The 19111-nt window shown below is 59.6% G+C and overlaps 1 protein-coding gene across 1 annotated transcript in view; it reads right to left on the minus strand.

Annotated features, from left to right (window-relative positions):
• Window positions 1–581, minus strand: part of LOC115271147 (myosin-9-like) — a gene marked incomplete at its 3' end in the record, with an annotated part of 45666 nt that extends 45085 nt beyond the window's left edge. The window contains exon 1 of the mRNA XM_029910500.1: window positions 516–581. Coding sequence (XP_029766360.1) covers window positions 516–581 — 66 coding nt within the window. The remainder of the gene's footprint in view (window positions 1–515) is intronic.
• Window positions 582–19111: the final 18530 nt, after the last annotated feature.

The following is a 19111-nucleotide window of genomic DNA, read 5'->3' on the forward strand; positions in this document are numbered from 1 at the left end:
GTGGGGCTGAGCCTCACACGCTCGTGAGAGCTGGAGGGTGACGTCCTGGCCCCCTCCAGCTCGCTGGGGACCCCCCACTGGCTTCCCTGCGACCCCAGCCCAGGGCCGGCATGTGGCTGCCCGGGCCGGCGGCTTGGCCGGTGGCAGGCAGGTTGGGAGGGCTGGCAGTCCAAGGGGCTCGGCAGAGGAAGGCTGGGGGGCCGTTCGCCTCTCCCCACCAGTGTGGGACCGCAAATTCCTTGGGGCTGCACCAACGGGCCCTAGAGCAAGATCCCCCCAGGGCTATGGGAAAGCCCAGGCTCCCCCCTTCTTCTCTCCCCCCCGCCCAGATCTAGCCCCCCCACCCCAGCAACTCACTCTGTAGTCCCCCTCCCCTCTCCTGCCTGCTGCAGTGGTTAATTGGGAGCATCCTGTGATTTCCCTGGGGGGAGGGCAGGGGGAGGTTAATACCATTAGCAAAGTACTGATGGAGCTAGCTTGAGGCTCCAGTCCCCTGCCCCTTGCCCGTTCGTCACCTGCTGCTCCATCTCCATCAGCAGAACCGGCTTCCAGCCCGCTGGGGGGCTCAGCTCCCCCGTCATGGAGCAGTCGCCACAGAGCCCCTCTCTGCTCCCCCACCCCACCCGGGGCCCAGCTCTGCCCCGTAGGGAGGGGGATGGGCAGGATCAGCCCAGGCTCCTTGCTAGGGATGGGGGGGACCCCTAAGGGGTGCTTGGGGGGAGGGAGGCTGGTCTAGTGGCAATTCCCGCTGACTTCTGTGTGACCTGGGGCCGGCCACAGGATCTCTGTGCAGCGGTTCCTCATCCGTAAAATGGAGCAATAGTTCCCCCTGCCCCACGCCCGTCAGCTGGTGATCCTCTCTGCGCTGGGGCAGGGCCTGTCTCTCGCTGTGTGTCTGGGCAGCGCCTGGCCCAAGGGGGCCTTGATCTCAGCTGGGGCAGGGCCTGTCTCTCACTGTGTGTCTGGGCAGCGCCCGGCCCAAGGAGGCCCTGATCTCAGCTGGGCAGGGACTGTCTCTCGCTGTGTGTCTGGGCAGCGCCTGGCCCAAGGGGGCCCTGATCTCAGCTGGGCAGGGCCTGTCTCTCGCTGTGTCTGGGCAGCACCTGGTACGACGGGGCCCTGATCTCAGCTGGGGCAGGGACTGTCTCTCGCGGTGTGTCTGGACAGCGTCCGGCACCGCTGGGCCCTGGTCTCTGTTGCCAACACAGATAATACCTGTTGTGGTTTGGTCGTTCTCTGTGAACGTCTGTGGAAGGTGCGTGTGCCCTGCTCAGAGGGCAGCCGGAATCTGGCCTACACCTGAGGCTGGTTTTGTCTTCATCCCCGGGACGTTTCCCCTGGCTCCCGGTGCCAGGTCTAACTCACATCCCCTCTTGGAGCCGTGATCAGCTCCCTTGTCTGACCCCGGCAGCAGAGCGGTTTGTCTGGCGCTGCCTGTCCTCACTCGCCTTGTGCCAGCGGGTAGCGCTGGGGCTGAGAGTGATGGGTTCTGGCGAGGATCACTGCTGGGTGTTCTGTGCCCAGCACCATCTCTGGGACCAACTGGCCGTGGACTGAGATCTGAGCATTACCCGATGGCGAGATGGGGAAGCAGGGTTAATGCTCGGGGCCAGTTTCTGGGTCTGGAAGGGATTCTCTGTTCCAGGGCATCGGCAGGCCCCTGCTGGGGCTGGGGGTGGAGGTCAGTGTGTTTTTTTGCTCATCCTTGCTGGGTACGGCGCTGTACAGAAATGCCGTAAGACAAGGTCTCTATGCTGAGCCACTTTGCCTGGAGTGTCAAGAATGCGACCCTTAAGAGTTAAGGGATGGAACAAAACGATTGCACTGTAGTACGCTAGCGTTTGCAGTCTTTAGGATGGTAGCGTGTCATATTCAGGGAGGGTGAATTACCCTCTGATCGCTAGTCACTGCTGGTTCATCTGTTAAATCTGAATTTCAGTGGTTCCTAAACCTGGGAGGATATTGGCGAGGAAGAGAGTTGTCTAGCTTTGAGAAAAGGTCTGTACCGTGGAGAACCTGCGTTCTACATGGGCGGTAACATGGACTACACACATTTGGAGGCCAGTTATCCCTGGAAGGAGAAACATTCCAAAGTTTAGTTTTGTAGTGGAGAGAGACTCGTGTTTCTGACCAAATGATGATTTTTTCAAGTGTGATACGTAATCAGTCATGTGGAGTGTGTCAAGAACCTTGCTAGACATCCTCAGCCGCAAACAGGGAAATATGGTCTAGATGAGCTTTCTATGAGGGAGGTGCACAACCGGTTGGAAATCTGTACTTAAAGGGTAGTTCTCGTGTCCTCCCAGTTTGCCAGTGGGCCATTATCTAGTGGGGTCCCACAGGGGTCAGTTTGGGGTCCGATACGATTCAATATTTTCATTAACAACTTGAGTGGACAGGATGCTTATACAATTTTTGGATGACACCAAGCTGGGAGGGGTTGCAAGCACTTCGGAGGACGGGATTAGGATTCACAATGATCTTGATAAATTGGAGAATTGGTCTGAAATCAGGAAAATGAACTTCAGTAAAGACCAAGTGCGAGGTCCTTCCCTTGGGAATCAAACCCGCTGCTCCAAACGAGGGAATAACTGGCTGGGTCGCGCTGCTGAAACGCACCTGAGGGTTCCAGCGGATCACAACTCGAATGAGTCCCCAGTGTGATGCTGTTGTGAGAAAGGCGATTGTCCCTCAGGTGTATTAACAGGAGCGTCGTCTGTAAGACGTGGGCGGTCGTTGGCCCGCTCGGCTCGGCACTGGGGAGATCTGAGCTGGAGTCCTGCGTCCAGTTCTGGGCGTTGGGCTTTAGGGGATGCATTGGAGAGACTCCCAAGGGGAAGAATAAAAATGAAAAGCAGCCCTGGGGGAAAGGCTAAAACCCTGGGTGCCTTTAGTCTAGAGAAGCCTGGGGGGGGCTGAGGAGTCTGTAAACAGGTACAAAGATTGGTGTAAAGAGGCCGGTGATCGATTGTTCTGTGTCCACTGCGGCTTGGACCAGAGGAAATCAGCCCAGTTTGCCGCAAGGCGGATTTCGGTTGGATTTTCGGAAGAACTTTCTACCTCCGTGGGTGGGGAAGCTCTGGGCAGGTGCCGGGGGGGGGCGAGGGTTCTCCGTCACTGGAGGTTTTTACGAGCAGGGTGGACAAACCCCTGTCAGGGCTGGGCCTAGGTTTCCCTGGCCCTGCCTTAGCGTGGGGGGCTGGGTCCCATCCAGCCCCACGTTTTGGTGACTGCAGTGCTGTGTGTTGGGCGGGATTTATTGTTTGAAATGCCCATGCTGGTCTCCGTGCAGGCCGGGGGCGTCAGCGCGCCTGGCAACGGGGCCGGTTCTTGGCACCGCAGGGGTTTCCAGGCTCCGTACCAGCAGCCCTGAGCTGGGGCGCCTCTCTATCAGCCAAGTGAGCAGACCCTCACTGCATGGGGAAACTGAGGCAGGTAGTAGGGAAGGGCCTTGCCTCCATTTGCACGGGCAGAGCTGGGACTAGAGCCCAGGAGCCCTGCCTCCTAGCTCCACACCTTGATCCCACACCCCCCGGGAGCCTTTGGCTAGGAACCGTAGCACAGGGTATGCCCTGCCAGCGCCCCATGCCCCTCCCTCTGCACCTCACCCTGGGCCCTGTTGAAGCAGGAAGGACGGTCTGGCGGTTAGAGCAGAGTCAGCCGGGCAAGTCAGCTGGGCGTTCTGTGCCTCAGTTTCCCATCCGTCCCATGGGGGTAAGAGCCCTGCCCCACTGGGGCGCGGGAGGATAGGTCCGTTGATGATTTGCCTGCGGAGACACCCGAGAAATCCCGTAGGTGGGGGGAAGCAGCAGTGTCTCCCTGGAGGGGGCTCCCCCCGCCCAGCTGGGCCCAGAGCTAGGGGAGCGCTCCGTCCTCGCAGCCCTGCATCCCCGGGGCTCAGCACCACCCGTCTTTGGTGCCGCATCGCTCGGCTCCAGGGCGAGCGCCGTGAAGGACATGAGCTGAGAGCGCGTGGAGCAGCCAGCAGCTGCAAGGCACAAAGCCCGCGCGACCCAGCGCTGCCGGGGGAAGGAGAGGGGGGAGAATCTCATTAGCTAATGGGGGGTGGGATTTGCCGGGCGGTGCCTGGGCTGGCTCGTGTGCATGTGAGCTGGGCCCTGGGCGGCCCGGAGGGTGCATCCTGCTCTCTGCAGTGGGATGTCTTAGCTAATCGCCCTGCACCTCGGCTTCCAGGCTGGCTGCGCCCTTGCAGTTTTAGCCGGCGTCGCCAGCACCTGGACGGGGCGCACAGCGAGAGGCTGGGGGCTGAGGGGCGCTGGCCCTGAGAGCTGCACTCAGGTGGCTCAGGAGAGGCTGGGAGCTGCCTGACGCCCGCCCGGCTCTGCGGTGCTGATGGCACGGTGAGGGGCGGTCGGGATTCGCCCAGCCACAGGCCGGGAGCCACCGGTTACCTCAGGGCTCAGAAACCGCCCCCACCCCCTCGGCATCCATTGGAGTTTTAGCTGGAAACCACCTTCCCCTGGGGGCTGCAGATCGTGGGGGGCCAGGCAGGAGCGAGCTATGACCCGTCTCAGCTGCTGCTTTGGCTCGGTGATCCGCTGGGGGAAGTACCTCTTCTCCTGCGTCCTGCACCGGTGCTTCTGCCGGCCCCGGAAGGTAAGGGGGCATGGGACAGGGATGTTGGGGTGGGGGGAGCCTGGCTTCGTGTCAGTAAACATGGTAGCCCCAGGGGAGCCCTGATTTTCAGGGGTGCACTGTTGTGGGAGGAGGGGGCGGTGGGCCAGCTATGGAAGGGCAGGAGGTTGGCAGCTTGGGGGGATCCCTGCGGAGTGGGGCATGTTGGTGGAAGAGCCCTCGTGTGGTCCGAGCTGGCATGGTCTCAGATGGCAGGGGCAGGCCAGCCCGGCTCTGGGGTCTGGGAACCAACTTTCTCATCCTGAGACCATCTCCACGTGTCTTCCTGCTGGCCTGTTGCCCCCCCATGGGAGGGGACCCTGCTGAGGGGGGGGTCTTTGGCCTGGCCAACAAAGGGGGCCAGTTGTGCTGGTGGGTGCTGGGCTGAGACCCCCCCCAAACTCATTGCACACAGCCCCTGAGCAGCCAGGCCCCAAATTTTTTTTTCACTGGGGCCCGAACCCGCTCTCGGCGGCCCTGGCTGCATGGTGTGGAGGCAGGTGGGGAGAATGGTGAGGGGCCTGGGGCAGCGTCCCTGGGAACAGAGTGAAAAGGGCCCGACCCTAGAGAGGAGACTGGATTGAATCCTGATTGGGAGAGCAGGAGATGCTCGTCTCTCTCTCAGCAGGGTCGTGGGGGCAGCTGCTGAGCCCGAAAGGTGGCAGGTTCGATAGTGACCCAAGTCAGTGGTGTTGGCCTGGGGAACTCACTGCCACAAGAAGCTGCTGAGGCCAAGAATTCACCATTCGGAGGGGGGGGACTGGACGTTCTTAGGGATAATAAGAACAGCCAGAGTTATAACGACTGACAATCAAACCTGGAGAAGGGCCTGGGGGACATGGGAACTGCAACCCTAGCCTAGCTGTTTGGGACAGGAAGTGAAGTCCCTGGATGTGGGCCATGACACTGCTGTCCTGCTTCAGCGCAGGGGGCTGGATTTGATGACCGCTTGAGGCCCCTTCCAGCCCGACAGGTCTGCGATTTAGTGACTCTCCACCATGGCTCGCTGCAGTACTAGGGGTTCTCCCCAGATGTCGCCCGTTCAATCAATGCTGTGACCAGCCGCTGCTTGGCGAACGCGGCTGCAGACGGAACGGGCGTGGCTGCAGCTGGGTCCATCTGGTGCTAGCTTTTGTTGATAGCATGGGCCTGTGCTTGGCCTTGTTAATGTGACCAGTAACCACCCCCTGCTCTCCCTGCTGCAACTGGGAGATTTAACTTTTCATTCTCCTTCTAAAGAGCGCGTGCGTTTCCCCCCACGCCCTGCCCACCCCAGACCTGCTCTGTGTCGCTTCTCAAACAAAACCCAGCTAGCATCTTACGGGGGGACATTATAAAGCACTGGCTCGTGCCAAGGTGTCCCCTGCCCTCTAGTGGTTGGACTCGGAACTGCACTGTTGTGTGTCCTAGACTCTATACTGCTAACAGCAAATGGGGATTCTCTGTGTTCTGTCTCTGATGGGGCGGTGAAGCTCCCAGCGTCACTGTGAGGTGCTCGCTGGCTGGGGTTGTGGAGTATTGTGGTGTGTAGATATACTTGCTGATAAGGGCCCTACAGAAAGATGCTGCCCCCTAACAACGACCTGGCCAGGCCTGAGCGAGAGACAGGTTCCTGCTTGCAGGGGGTTGGTTTGGCTAGAGTCTGACGGGGTTTCCCGGGTGGGGGAATGGTGGGGGGTTTGCAAAGGGATGCAGAGTCTGATTCACAGCTTCCCCTTGCTGGCTGGATCTTGATGCCCCCGGCTGGCTGCTCACCTCTCTGCTCCCTGTCGGTCAGGGCTAGCATCCAAGCGGGAAGAGATGCCGCTTTGCAGGTGACCTGCCCTTAGGTTGGGGAGCCTGATCGGAGCTCTGCCCCCGCCTCTCTCGGGGGTTGACATCTGATGCTCTGGCGGCAGGCAAACCGGGGCAATGCAATGTTCTTCCCCGACCCTGTGGGATCCGCTGATGCCTCTGAAACCTGAGTGATGCGCTGACCCTCGTCTTCGCCGTGAAGAACAGCCAGTGTCTTTGCTGCTCATGAAATGATCCGAGAAATCAGATCTGCTCCCATCCTCGTGCGGCAGCTGGAGGGATGGTGCATGGCTGGGCCCGGAGGGTGTTCCCTAGCGCTTTGGCTATCTAGTTGTAGCTGCCCTGGTGTGTGTGTGTGTGTGTGTGTGTGTGAGAGCACGAGCACTGACTGCCTTAAGTGGGGTTGAATCAAATGTGTCTTAGCTCCTACGCTGCTAAAACCAAAGGGCGATTCTTCTGAATGTAGATAGGACGGCTGGGCTGGCGAGGCAGGGGCTGGATTCAGTGCCCAGCCTGTGGGACCTTGGGCCTGTCGCTGCATTTCTCTCATAGTCTATATAATGGTGATACTCCCTTTGTTTAGCCTGTGAGCTCCTCAGGGCGGGGCCGGTCCCTTGCTCTGTGTCTGTGCAGCGCCCGGCGCCCCCATCTCCGCTCCTGTCCGATCGTAATTCACAAGCTCTGCCCTCCCTGCGACGGGCCATGTTTCAGGCTGCTGGAGCCATGTGCGCTGATCTCAATCCGTTCCTGGTGTTTCCAGGCCCTGCTGCTCCTTTATGGCCCGGGCCTCGCTGGCACTTGCAGCTCCTCTCAGTCTAACGTTGCCTGTCACTTTCATGGATGTGCCGCTAGATCTGGGATGAGCTCCGGGCTCTGTCGAAGGCGTCCTGCAGCAGGGAGTCCCGTGGGTTACGGTGCTGAGAGCAGCCTTTAAACCCGGCCTGGTCTGAACGTGCCACCCGTTCGGTTCACAACGCAACCCCGTGTTCTCCCTATTAGGGGATGGCAAAGGGGGCAGGGAGCAGAGTGGGTGCTGGGCTGGGCTCTGGGCAGTGTCACCAGCATTGGCGATTTGTTTGGGGAGTGACGGGCGTTCAGCTGGGGCCGGAGCCAATCGCCCAATGACGTGAGAAGCTGCAGCCGGTTAGTGAATTTGAGCTCTTTGGTTGGCTGCTTGCCCTGTTTGTCCTGCCTCTGGGGGCAGAGCAACCAATCAGAGCTGCTGCAAGAAGCCAGAAGAGCCCCCCCCATCCCCCCGAGAATGGCTTCAGGTTGCTGAGAGGAGGGAGGAGCAAAGACCCCAGCTGCTCAGGGCAGCTCCTCTCCTGCTCCCCCCTCCCCTTCGGTGAGCAGTGGGGACAGGACGGTGCCCCTGCCCCTTGCAATGCAGGGGGGACGAGCCCCCTCTGGAGCTGCCCCCGACTCTGGAAGGAGGAGAGGGGACCACGCTGCCGCTGGCCCCCCAGGGGTGGGAAGCGCCCCAGGCGGAGCAGAGGGGAGGCTGGGGGGACAGAGCCAGTGGCTAGCCAGGATTCATGTTGTCTCCTCCAAACACGCGCAAGCTACCAAGAGGGCTACAGGGGAATCCCAGCGTGTTCCCACCGGGGGAGGACAGATGTGCTAGGGGGTGCTGTGCTGTGCGTCATAGGGAATGTAAAATGGACCCCTGGAAGATACTCAACGAGTGGGTTTCTGAGGGGGGAGCTGTTCAGATCTGACCAGGACACCACAGCTAAGCTGGTTACATGAATTTGTCTTGCCTGAGGGTCCTTCTGCAACTCCAGCCAGGCAGGCTGTGAGGAAAGCCAGTGGTAGAGCGTCACTGTGTGCTGTTAGGTAGCTCCTGTGTTCTGCCCCAGAAGTTGCTGCATTTCAGTGGCAGGTGAAGTGCTTTGGGCAGGATGAAAGGTCCCGGAGACATATTTACCACTTTCCGAACAATTAATTGATCCTCCAGCAGCCCTCTAGCTCGGGAAAGGTTGAGGCTGTTTTACAGCTGGGGGAACGGAGGCAGAGAATTTGTGACGCTGTCTGAGCTGGGGTCAGATCTTGGGTGTGTTCCAGCACCCCAGTCCTGTGGTGTGGCCTGTCGCGCCCACTTCCCCGCCCTGGAGCAACGCGCCATCTGTCGGTGCTGTTATCCGTGTGCTCTGGTGGGCCCAGCGATGTGCCGGCCGTGGCCCAGAGCCTGTTTGGCCGGGCGATACAAGTGCGGAGGAGATGCCTGAATGCAGCCGGCTAATAACCGTGCCTGCTGGCGTCTCCCTGGAAATCTGTCCGCAGCCTCCCAGCCGCCTACAGCAATGCAGCTCGCTGTCATGCCCGGGGACCGCCCTGCACGGCAGCTTCTGAGCCCTCCCGTTCAGTGCCGAGAGAGCACTCCCGTCCCAGCACCGGCGGCCACTCGGCATCCAGGACACCCACAAATGTAGCGGTCAACATGCTGTCACTCCTGGTGTGTGTGTTCTCCCCTCACTGGAGTGTTGGGCTTTTGGGCCAGGGACGTGTTTATTACGTGTGTTTGCAGGGCCTGACGCGTGATCTCCGCTGGTCCGCTCGGTGAGCATCGGCGTTCCAGCTAAACTAGCCCCCCGCGCTCCCCGGTACGCTGCGAGCACGCAGGCCGGCTGCGGGGTCTGGCTGTCTAATCCAGCCCTGCCTCGGCATTCCTGCCCATCGCTCCACTCTGCGTGGTCCCGCTTACGAGAGGAGTGGCAGGGCCAGGCTTCGCTCCTGCCGCTTTCACGACAAACTACTGGGGGGGCTTCTTCGGGTAAAAGACCTGAGGATTTATCTCCCCCTTTACAGACTGTGCAGCGGCTGTCAGAGGAGCCTCGGAGCCCAGCCCGGGAGAGACCTGCGGTGTCCTTAGCTCTTGCGCTTTGTCTCCCCGCTTTGCGCTGCCTCCCTGGGTGTCTGCACGGAGGTATTTCGCTTTTCACTCTCTCCAGCCTGGCTTCCATCTCGTAACCTGGCACCGTTCCCAGAGTCAGGTGAGCACGGAGCACCTGACGGATGCTGCAGTGCTCGGAGGGCTGCCCAGTGCGCTGGGTCATGACTAGACGCTGAAGGCAAATCCAGTACTTTCCGCCTGAAGTGGTTTTGGCGTGGCTGTGTGGTCCAGTGGTTAGAGCACCAGACTGCTGGCTGCAGGGCCCAGGTTTTATTCCTATCTCTGCCGGGTGACCTTGGGCGTGTCCTTTCCTCTCCCTTCCTTTGGCTTGTCTGCTTCGCTTGGGAGCGCTTCATGGCGCTTGCTAGGTGTATGCCTGGTGCCGGTGACGTGGGGCTGTAGCAGTGAGCTAGGCCTGGCGGCCGCACGCTGGGATTTGGGACTGCAGGGCCCAGGTTCAAGCCCCACTTGGTGATGTGCTGCCCATGTGGGCTGATCCAGCTGTGTGAAGCACCGGAGTTGTCTCCCTGCTGCGAGATTTTTGGGAAGGACGAACTCTCCCTCCTCCTTGCAAAGACACCCCTGCCCATCCCTAGGGTGACCAGACAGCAAGTGTGAAAAATCGGGATGAGGGGTAATAGGAGCCCATATTAAAAAAAAAGCCCCAAATATCAGGACTGTCCCTATAAAATCGGGACATCTGGTTACCCTACCCGCGCCCCCCCCAGCTATTGGGCAGTTCGCCGTTGTTTGTAGCCAATGGTGGACATGTTTTTTTGCATGGGGCAATGGTAAGGAGAAAGTGGGGGTGGAGCCTTGTTTGAAATTCCCTTTCCTGGTTCCCACTGATGCCTGAGATTCATCTGGAAAGAATCTGAGTCTCTACGAAGCTCTTAAAATGTTCCACAAGAAACCCCGCAATTGCCCGAAGCGGTAAGACGCTTGTGACGTTCATCCAGTGCGGCGTAACCTTCCTCTGCAGGGCAGCTTTTATGCCCGCTGCATCCGGGGGGGCTTTGGGGTTGGGGGGCGCAAGACAGCAGAAGCCGTATGGTGTAAATTACCAACTGCGCCGGGAGGGGGGGAAGCATCGGAGGGCGAATAAATGAAAGCAGCTGCGTCCCTGGGTGAATAACGGAGGGAGGGAGAAATGAAGAGGCGCGAAAGCAATCTGTTCGCACGGGGGCCAGGAGAGGAGAAGGAGTGGTCACGAGGCACAGGAGTTGTAGGGAGGGTGTTCCAGAGAACTGTAACAAGGCCTTGCCTGATCCAGCATCACAGCTGGCCCCTGCCTCAGTTTCCCCTGTTTGTACTTCTCAGACTGCAGCCAGCTGCTTGCAAGTCCATTAACGCCAGACCCAGCAGGGAAGCTCTGCCAGGCCCACGCTGGTCCTCTCCCCGATCTTCTGGCCCCTAGTCTCCCCATCTCTGATGGAGCAGGCTCCCTCTTCTAGGCTGCGATCCCCCACCAGCCCCAAGCCGGGGCTGGATGACCAAGCACAGGACAGGGCCAGCCGACCCCATGCCAAGAACGATGCCGCGGGGAGGTGGAGGAGATGCAGGGGAGTTTGGGGCTCGAGGCGTGGGGGGCAGGGGAGTGCAGAGAGAGGGGCCCAGAGATCGGCACCTGAGCTGGGAGGTTTGCAGCCGAGGGTGGTTTTCAGGGAGATGCTTTATTCACATTTGGAATGAAATGCTTAAAAGGCTGCGGAAGTGACGTGGAAATACATCCCTGGAACATGAAAGACCTTGAGAATGGGGGTGCGTGTGAGAGAGAATGGGTGAGCGCTGCCCTCTGTTGGCTGGAATCAGAACTGTTCGCCTATGTGTCCTGAGCCCTGTACTGCTAACCGTAAATGGGGATTCTCCTGTTGCTCAAGTGCCAGAGGCCTCCCTTTTGGAACAGGAGGATCCGAATGATGCCCTGGCGGTGGCCTGCCTGGAGCGGAATTTGGCCCTTGCTGTCTGTTGCAGTGGCTCTGGGACGGGGGCTGCGTGGGGAGGCCAGGAACGTGCTTCTAGGCGGTGCTTTCACAGAGCTGGAAGGGGCCTGGGGCTGGCAGCTTTCTTAAAGAGCCGGAGCCGGTCCGGTCCCTCCCCTCCAGCAGTGCAGAGAGTGCAAACTGTCGTATCAGGGACGGCAGAGGCCAGTTGTGGGCTGGAATGGCCCGTCCTGTGGCTAGCCTGCAGGACCTCGGCGGTGTCCTATCAAAGCTGCTGCGTCAGCACCTCCCGGCTCTTTAATTAAAGCCGGGCCCTGCGCGGCTCTTTGGCTGGCAGAGTTATTGTCTGCTAAATGAGATCTTCCTGAGTGCTTTTCACTGGGAATCAATCTTGCGGCTGTTGGCAGCTTAATGGCTCGCCGAGATGCTATCGGCCGGTCCCCGTCTCGCTTTTCTTGCCTTAAGTAAGATGTGGGGCTGCCCTCGGATCCATGGGGCCTGGCGTGGGGCTGCTCTGTTTGATCTTCTATAGCGTCTCCCCCCGCCCCCCCTTTCCAAAATAAGAGTCCGAGGGAAGGAGCCCAGCCCTGAACGGTGCTGTGCCAGAAGGGAGGTGATCTCGCTTGTTTCGGATCACGGCACTGTCTGCCCGGGGCCGGCAGGGTCATGAGCCATCTCTGGTCTGCCTGACTCTCCAGGGGAAATTTGGCTTGAATCCCCCCAAGTTTCTGTGTTATAGTAATTTAGCAGCTCCTCCCACTAATGAATTCATCTTCACAACCCCCTGGGAGGCAGGCCAGGGCCGTTATCCCCCGGTAACAGATGGGGGGAAACTGAGGCACAGAACTGATGGGACCGGCCCAAGGTCACCCAGGGAGGCTGGAGCAGAGCTGGGAGTTGCACCCAGCTCTCCTGAGTCTCATCCCAGTGCCTTACCCACAGGCCGGCCTCCCTCATTTGCAAATGTCCTTGAGACCCCAGGAGCCCCTAGAGGGGTGGTGAGTGGTTTGGGGGCTACGCTGGGACTCAGCTCCCTGCTCTGCCATGGACGCCGTGTGACCCGTGCCTCAGTTTCCCCATCTGTCCAATGAGGACATTACAACCTCCCTGAGAGCTAGGGAGGTGCTGAGGATAAATCCAATAAAGATTGTGAGGTGTGGGGGCCAGATAAACACTTTGGGGAGATGGTGCACTTGGGTTCTGGCTCAACCCTTTCTGAGCCCCCTGGGTGCCCCCGCAGTAGCTAACGATGCTGCCTTGGGGGTGGGTAACGAGGCGTCAGTGGTTGATTTGCTCCCTTGGCTAAAACGACAGCGTGACGCCTTGTGGTGTCTCTCCCGGAGACGTGCTCTGATTTGCTGCGTTACGTGCTTTGGCACTGGGTGTCCGAGCTACCCAAGTCCTGTCTCCTGCAGCCCCCTCCTCCGGTCCCCAGCCTGTGCATCTAACCTCTCCCGTCTCACTCCCCTCCTGTCCTCTGGCCGCACTGCGGCCCTTTGCACAAGGTGGCACGAGAGGCGTCCCCACCACAGCGTGGGTGAGCGCTCGGCGGGTCGGAGGGGAGCGCAGCACATGGGGATGACGCAGGGACGCTGGATTTCTTAAGGAGGGGGCTTGATTCTAACGTGGGAGAATCCCGGCTGCGAGCGACGCTGGCAGGCCGCACGCCAAGGGGTGTGTGTTGCAGGCGGGGGGGTAGCAGCGACCGTCGGGGCGGGGTGAGGGACACCGAGCGAGACTCACCGGGATGTGGTCTCTGGCTGTCACTCGTGCCAACTCTGCCTCTGGCCCTGCCGTGGAGGCTTCTGGGCACCGGCTTGTCCCAGAGGAAGGTGGCTCGGGGTGGGGGCACGAGATCACCGCTGGGTGTGGGGGACGGTAGTTTGGGGAGCTGGGGGTCTGAACCGGGCTGGCTTTTGGCCGGGGAATCTCTGGGGTGGGGGGTGGCTGACAGTGCCTGGCTTCTCTGGCCCCCTGAGAAGGGTGGGGGCTGGCTCCCCACCCCCCCGGCCCAGTGCGGCTCAGCTCAGTTGCTAAGTGGCCAGTTCGCTCGCTGACCTGTCCCAGCCGGCGCCTGCTGGCCGGCAGGGGACCCTGGCCTGCTGGAAACCAAGAATGGCCGGCAACGGGGTGTCCGGCGACTCCCCCCTCTAATGAGCCCTAAATCACGCTAATGGCCCGCGCCCACCGTCCCTTGACCCTTCCCCTGCCCCTCTGGAGGGGCCCGGCCTCTGTGCTGCTGAATGGGATGCGGGGAAGATTTATGGAGCCGATGGGACTTTGTGACGGCGCCTGCCACGCCCTCTGCCTTACAACGGGCCACCTGGGCCAGCGCAAGCTGTAATTAGCGAGCCAGCCCTGACGGATGAGGCCTGTGATTGCCCCCCAGCCCGGGAGGGGGTCCCTGGGGAAGGACACGGCCCCTCCCAGCCCCAGGACTAATGAAGTCCCTGATTTAGGGACACGTAACCAGATGCTCCGGGAAGGGTCTGATCTGCCTTTGTGTGGGCTGGCAGGGCTGCCCCAGCTTTGGGGGGGGGCCCAGGCCTGGAACACGGCATCCGGCTGGGGTACCTCGTGACTGGAGGGCGGTTGGCAGCCCCGAGGGGGTCAGGGAAGAGAGGTGATGAGGGGCCGTGGATGGGCGGGGAAGCGGTGTCCAGGCCTAGCTTGGCCCGAGGCCGGGCGTGTGCTGGGCGTTGAGCCGTCGCTGGCATGGCACCCAGGCAGCCCCCCAGCGTAGATGTGATCTGCCCCGGGGGCCGCTGGTTTGCAGCTGCAGGAAGCTGCTCTGGTGCTGATCGCGCTGCCCCAGGATTTATCGTCTCTCCGTTGGGCGTTTGCAGCGGCAAGTTCCAGCGGTGGCTAAAATCCCCGTGTAGACGAGGCGGTTTCCAGCCGGGGGACGTGGCCCCAGCGTGTGTGGGTCTGGAAGGAGGGGGAGGGATTGATCGGGGGCGAGAAGGGTCTGGCTTTGGTGTCGTGGGTTGCAGAGAGCCACAGGCTGCACTGGGCTGGGGAATTGTCTCCTCTGGGGAAGGGGTCGGAGCCCCACTGGCACGAATGAAACCAATCCTGTCCCTCTGAGCTGCTTGAATTCCCCTTCTTGCGCCCAGCTCTGCTCAGAAATGCACCCGCGTCTCCTTCCCTTTCAGCAACCCCCCTCCCCTCCCTGCCCTCTGCTCCCAGCAAGGGCTGTCTGCTTATAAGGCCTTCATCACCCTAGCCTTACCTCCTCCCTTAGGCCAGGTGCTCAATCGCTCCGTGCCTCAGTTTCCCCAGTTTACAAGTGGGGAGCCTAACTCTCCCCTCTGTCCACAGCTGGGGCACTCAGCTGCTGACGGGGCCCTAGAGAGAATTGGTCATGCAGGCAAGGGCTACAGCTGGGCTGCTGGGGAGGTGGTGAGGGGCCAGGGGGCACAGTGGGGCCCTGTGAACCCCTTGGAGCTGGGGAGGTGGCCAGCACTAGGGGGGGGAGGGTTGCCTGGAGGCCATTTGCCAAAACTTGACCCAAAGACGGTGGCAATTCCTCTCTTGTCTCCCCCGTTCCCTGCATCCTTTCCCCCTGGGCGCACTGGGTGTGCTGAGTCGGGTGACCCCCTCCCTGCCTCCCATCGCTGCTCCTTCGCCTACCTGGGCAGGGGTCCGGGCAACCTGGGACTGCGTGGTTTGTAGCCCCTCCCACCGGGGCTCTCAACCTCTTCCATATTCTCCCCCCTGCCCAATGTCCATCTAGCTGGGCCTCCCCACCCTCCGTTTAGCCAGAAGGGAAGGGCAGGGTGGCTGCGGCCCCCCCGGCTGAGAATTCACGAGCCAGAGGAGGGGCTTGGGATTGCTTGGGAGCAGGTCCAAAGCCCCAGGGTTTGGGGCCAGCGAGTTCTTCACTGGCTCTCTGTAAAGCCCACCGGAGAGTCCAAGTACCGTGGGGCCCCAGGACGCAGCCCAAAGGCCGTAGGCAGAGAACCCCCTCGCTCTTCTCCAAGGCCCCGTGGGGTTTCAGTCCTGGGTCTCCGCTGGGCCCCCAGGTGCGAGGGGAGCCACGCCGCTGCACCGGGGCCCAACAAGCTCCCTGCGCTGGTACAAAGCGAAGTTTGCACAGGTGCAGCACGAGGGGTTTGCATCCGTGCAGCTGAGCCTCATCGGGGGAGTTCTCCCCCAGCACAGCCACCCCTGCTGAGATCAGGCTGGAGCCTCTGCACGGTCCTGGCCCCCCGTCCCCCCCCAGCCCTGCCTGGCAGGTACCTGATTGAGTCAGCCATGCTCCAGCACTGCTCGTTAAGGGCCAGTTTCCCAGCTCAGGTTAAAGTGGGTGCGGGGTCACAGGTCCTTCGGTGTCTTGGTGAGGAGCAGTGCTCGGATGCTGATCCAGACTTCCCCCAGCTCCGGGGGTGTGCAGATCCGGGGCTCTGGTTTGGGCCCATCTCCTATCAGTCACTTGCCCCGTGGTTACCGGCGTGCACCTCTCTGGTCCACACCCACTAGCAGGGCCGGGAAGCAGTTGAAAGTGAAGCCCCTCCTTGGACCTTTGCCTGCTTCTAGAGCGGCCTGGAGCCCAGGGGAGGCTCGGAAAGGTCTGGCGAACCTTTGCTGGGGGCTTTCCTGGCCGCTTCTCCCTGCCCACCTCTTCCTTGCTAGGTGACGGAGCAGCAATTGGAGGCAGGGAAGAGTCCCCCACGGTCGCTATTTCGAGCCCAGCCCGAGGGGGCCCTTAGCAGAGCTCGCAGGGCTCACTCCTGGTTTTGCAGAGCCAAGACCCAAGAAGTGGGCGGCCTGGCTTTGTTCCCTCGCTGCCTGCCTGTGCTCCGGATAGCACCTTTCCTGGCTGACCAAGGGCCCTGTTGGTCTGGGAATCTCTGAAAACCACTGTAGGCCTGGCCTACGCGACAGGGTTAGGGTGGCGTGAGCTGCCTCGTGGTGACCTGGCTGGGGAAGTCCAGTGCCTCTCTTCGCTGATGTAGTCATGCCGCCTCCCCGAGCGGTGTAGGGCCCCAGGCGATGTAATTAGTTCCGTGTAGACGCCGCGCTGCTTGCGGCGACGGTTACTGGCCTCCGGGAGCCGTCCCGCGCCGACAATGGACCCAAGCGCCCCCAGGAAGACGCACGCCGCCAATGCGAGGAGCCAGCGCACGCCTCTGAGCGATTTGATACCCGACCCCCGCGAGTCAGGTGGGCGTCATTTTGTAGTGTAGACGTGGCCGGAGGGACGGGGAGCTGCGGATCCGAACGAGGGCGTCTGGGTGGAGAAGGCGGGAGCTAGCGTGGCCAGTTTGGGTTGGCCGTATTCCTGGAGGTTCCATCATCTTTAATGAATGATTAATCTCCATTTCCTGGAGGGCTGGCAGCCCGGCTCTGCTGGGCGTTGAATTCTCGGGGCGGGAATGGGCCCTTTTTATGGGAGGGGAGCGCCGGAGAAACCAGCCATAAAAGCACTCGCGGGGCGATAAAGCGCTTTAATGAGCCGCAGGCCCTGGGAGCTGTAAGCCGATAGCGAAGGGGAGAAAGCAGGGTGCCAGCCGGGGGCGGGGAGGGCGGTTTGGATCCATGCCAAAAGCACCTGGGCTGCTCGGGCTGGGAACTGCAGTTGGATCTAAAGGGATTTCATTGGTTTTCTGCTGAGCAAAAAACATTGGGGTGGTCAGGGCGTCGGGACGGCAGCGGGTACTGCAGGGTCTCTCAAATATGCTAGGACCGGCGCCGGTCCGACAGCACCGTAGTAACAGCACCGTTCTCGCCCCATTTGAGCCGTGGTGGCACCACACCAGGCCCTTCCCAAAACACACTGCTATCCCTGCCCAGAGCTGTAGCCTGTCAGATCTTCACCGCACTGGGCCCCCCGATGTATGGGGACAAGGGGGAAGCCAGCCTCTCAGGTGGTGGAGCGGTGCTGCGGCCGGGGGAAGTCCGGAGGTGCCGGGGCAGGAGCCTGCATCTCTGTAAGGTTTTTGGTGATGTCCCAAGTTTTCCATTTGTTTCCTCCCTAAGGAAGAAACTCAAGGTCACTGGGCGCGATGCAGGAATTCCTGGGCTAGGTCTGTGCTCTGCGCCGGGCAGGAGATTTTTTTAGACAAAGGAAACGCAGTGGATCTAATTTACCTCGATGTCAGTAAGGCATTTGATACGGTTCCACATGGGGAATTATTAGCTAAATTGAAAAAGATGGGGATCAATATGAAAATTGAAAGGTGGATAAGGAACTGGTTAAAGGGGAGACGACAACGGGTTGTATTGAAAGGTGAATTGTCAGGCTGGAGGGAGGTTACTAGTGGAGTTCCTCAGGGATTGGTTTTGGGACCAATCTTATTTAATCTTTTTATTACTGACCTTGGCACAAAAAGTGGGAATGTGCTAATAAAGTTTGCGGATGATGCAAAGCTGGGAGGTATTGCCAACACAGAGAAGGACCGGGATATCCTACAGGAAGATCTGGATGACCTTGTAAACTGGAGTAATAGTAATCGGATGAAATTTAATAGTAAAAAGTGCAAGGTTGTGCATTTAGGGATTAATAACAAGAACTATTGTTATAAGCTGGGGATGCATCAGTTGGAAGTAACAGAGCAGGAGAAGGACCTCGGAGTATTGGTTGGTCACAGGATGACTGAGTCGCCAATGTGATATGGCCGTGAAAAAAGCTAATGCAGTCTTGGGATGCGTCAGGCGAGGTATTTCCAGTAGAGATAAGGAGGTGTTAGTACCGTTATACAAGGCACTGGTGAGACCTCATCTGGAATATTGTGTGCAGTTCTGGTCTCCCATGTTTAAGAAGGATGAATTCAAACTGGAACAGGTACAGAGAAGGGCCACTAGGATGATCCGAGGAATGGAAACCCTGTCTTATGAAAGGAGACTTCAAGAGCTTGGCTTGTTTAGCCGAACCAAAAGAAGGCTGAGGGGAGAGATGATCACTCTCTAGAAATATATCCGAGGGATAAATACCAGGAAGGGTGAGGAATTATTTAAGCTCAGTACCAATATGGACACAAGAACAAATGGATATAAACTGGCCATCAGGAAGTTTAGACTTGAAATTAGATGAAGGTTTCTAACCATCAGAGGAGTGAAGTTCTGGAACAGCCTTCCAAGGGGAGCAGTGGGGGCAAAAGACATATCAGACTTCAAGACTAAGCTTGATAAGTTTATGGAGGGGATGATATGATGGGATAGCCTAATAAATGGCAATTAATTTGTCTTTGACTACTAGCGGTAAATATGCCCAATGGCCTGTGATGGGATGTTAGATGGGGTGGGATCTGAGTTACTACAGAGAATTTTTTCCCAGGTGCTGGCTGGTGAGTCTTGCCCACACGCTCAGGGTTTAACTGATCGTCATATTTGGGGTTGGGAAGCAATTTTCCTCCAGGGCAGATTGGCAAAGGCCCTGGGGGGTTTTCGCCTTCCTCTGCAGCATGGGGCACGGGTCACTTGCTGATGGATTCTCTGCACCTTGAAGTCTTTAAACCATGATTTGAGGACTTCAGTGGCTCAGACATAGGTCAGGGGTTTGATACAGGAGTGGGTGGGTGAGAGTCTGTGGCCTGCGTTGTGCAGGAGGTCAGACTAGACGATCATAATGGTCCCTTCTGACCTTAGTCTGAGTCGATCAGGCTCGCTGATGGCCCTTCGGGAGGGATGTGGTTGAGCTGCGGCGTTCAGCTCTGGGTCTCCGCTCCCCCCAGGCTGGAGGGGAGACTGGCTCTAGAGCAGGGGTGGGCAAACTTTTTGGCCCGAGGGCCACATCGGGTTTCCAAAATTGTATGGAGGGCCGGTTAGGGGAGGCTGTGCCTCCTCAAACAGCCAGGCATGGCCTGGCCCCTGAACCCTATCCAACCCCCCCTGCTTCTTGCCC

The sequence above is a fragment of the Terrapene carolina genome, unplaced genomic scaffold (assembly GCF_002925995.2).
Source record: "Terrapene carolina triunguis isolate 2854851 unplaced genomic scaffold, T_m_triunguis-2.0 Scaffold62, whole genome shotgun sequence".
Classification (NCBI taxonomy): Eukaryota; Metazoa; Chordata; order Testudines; family Emydidae; genus Terrapene; species Terrapene triunguis.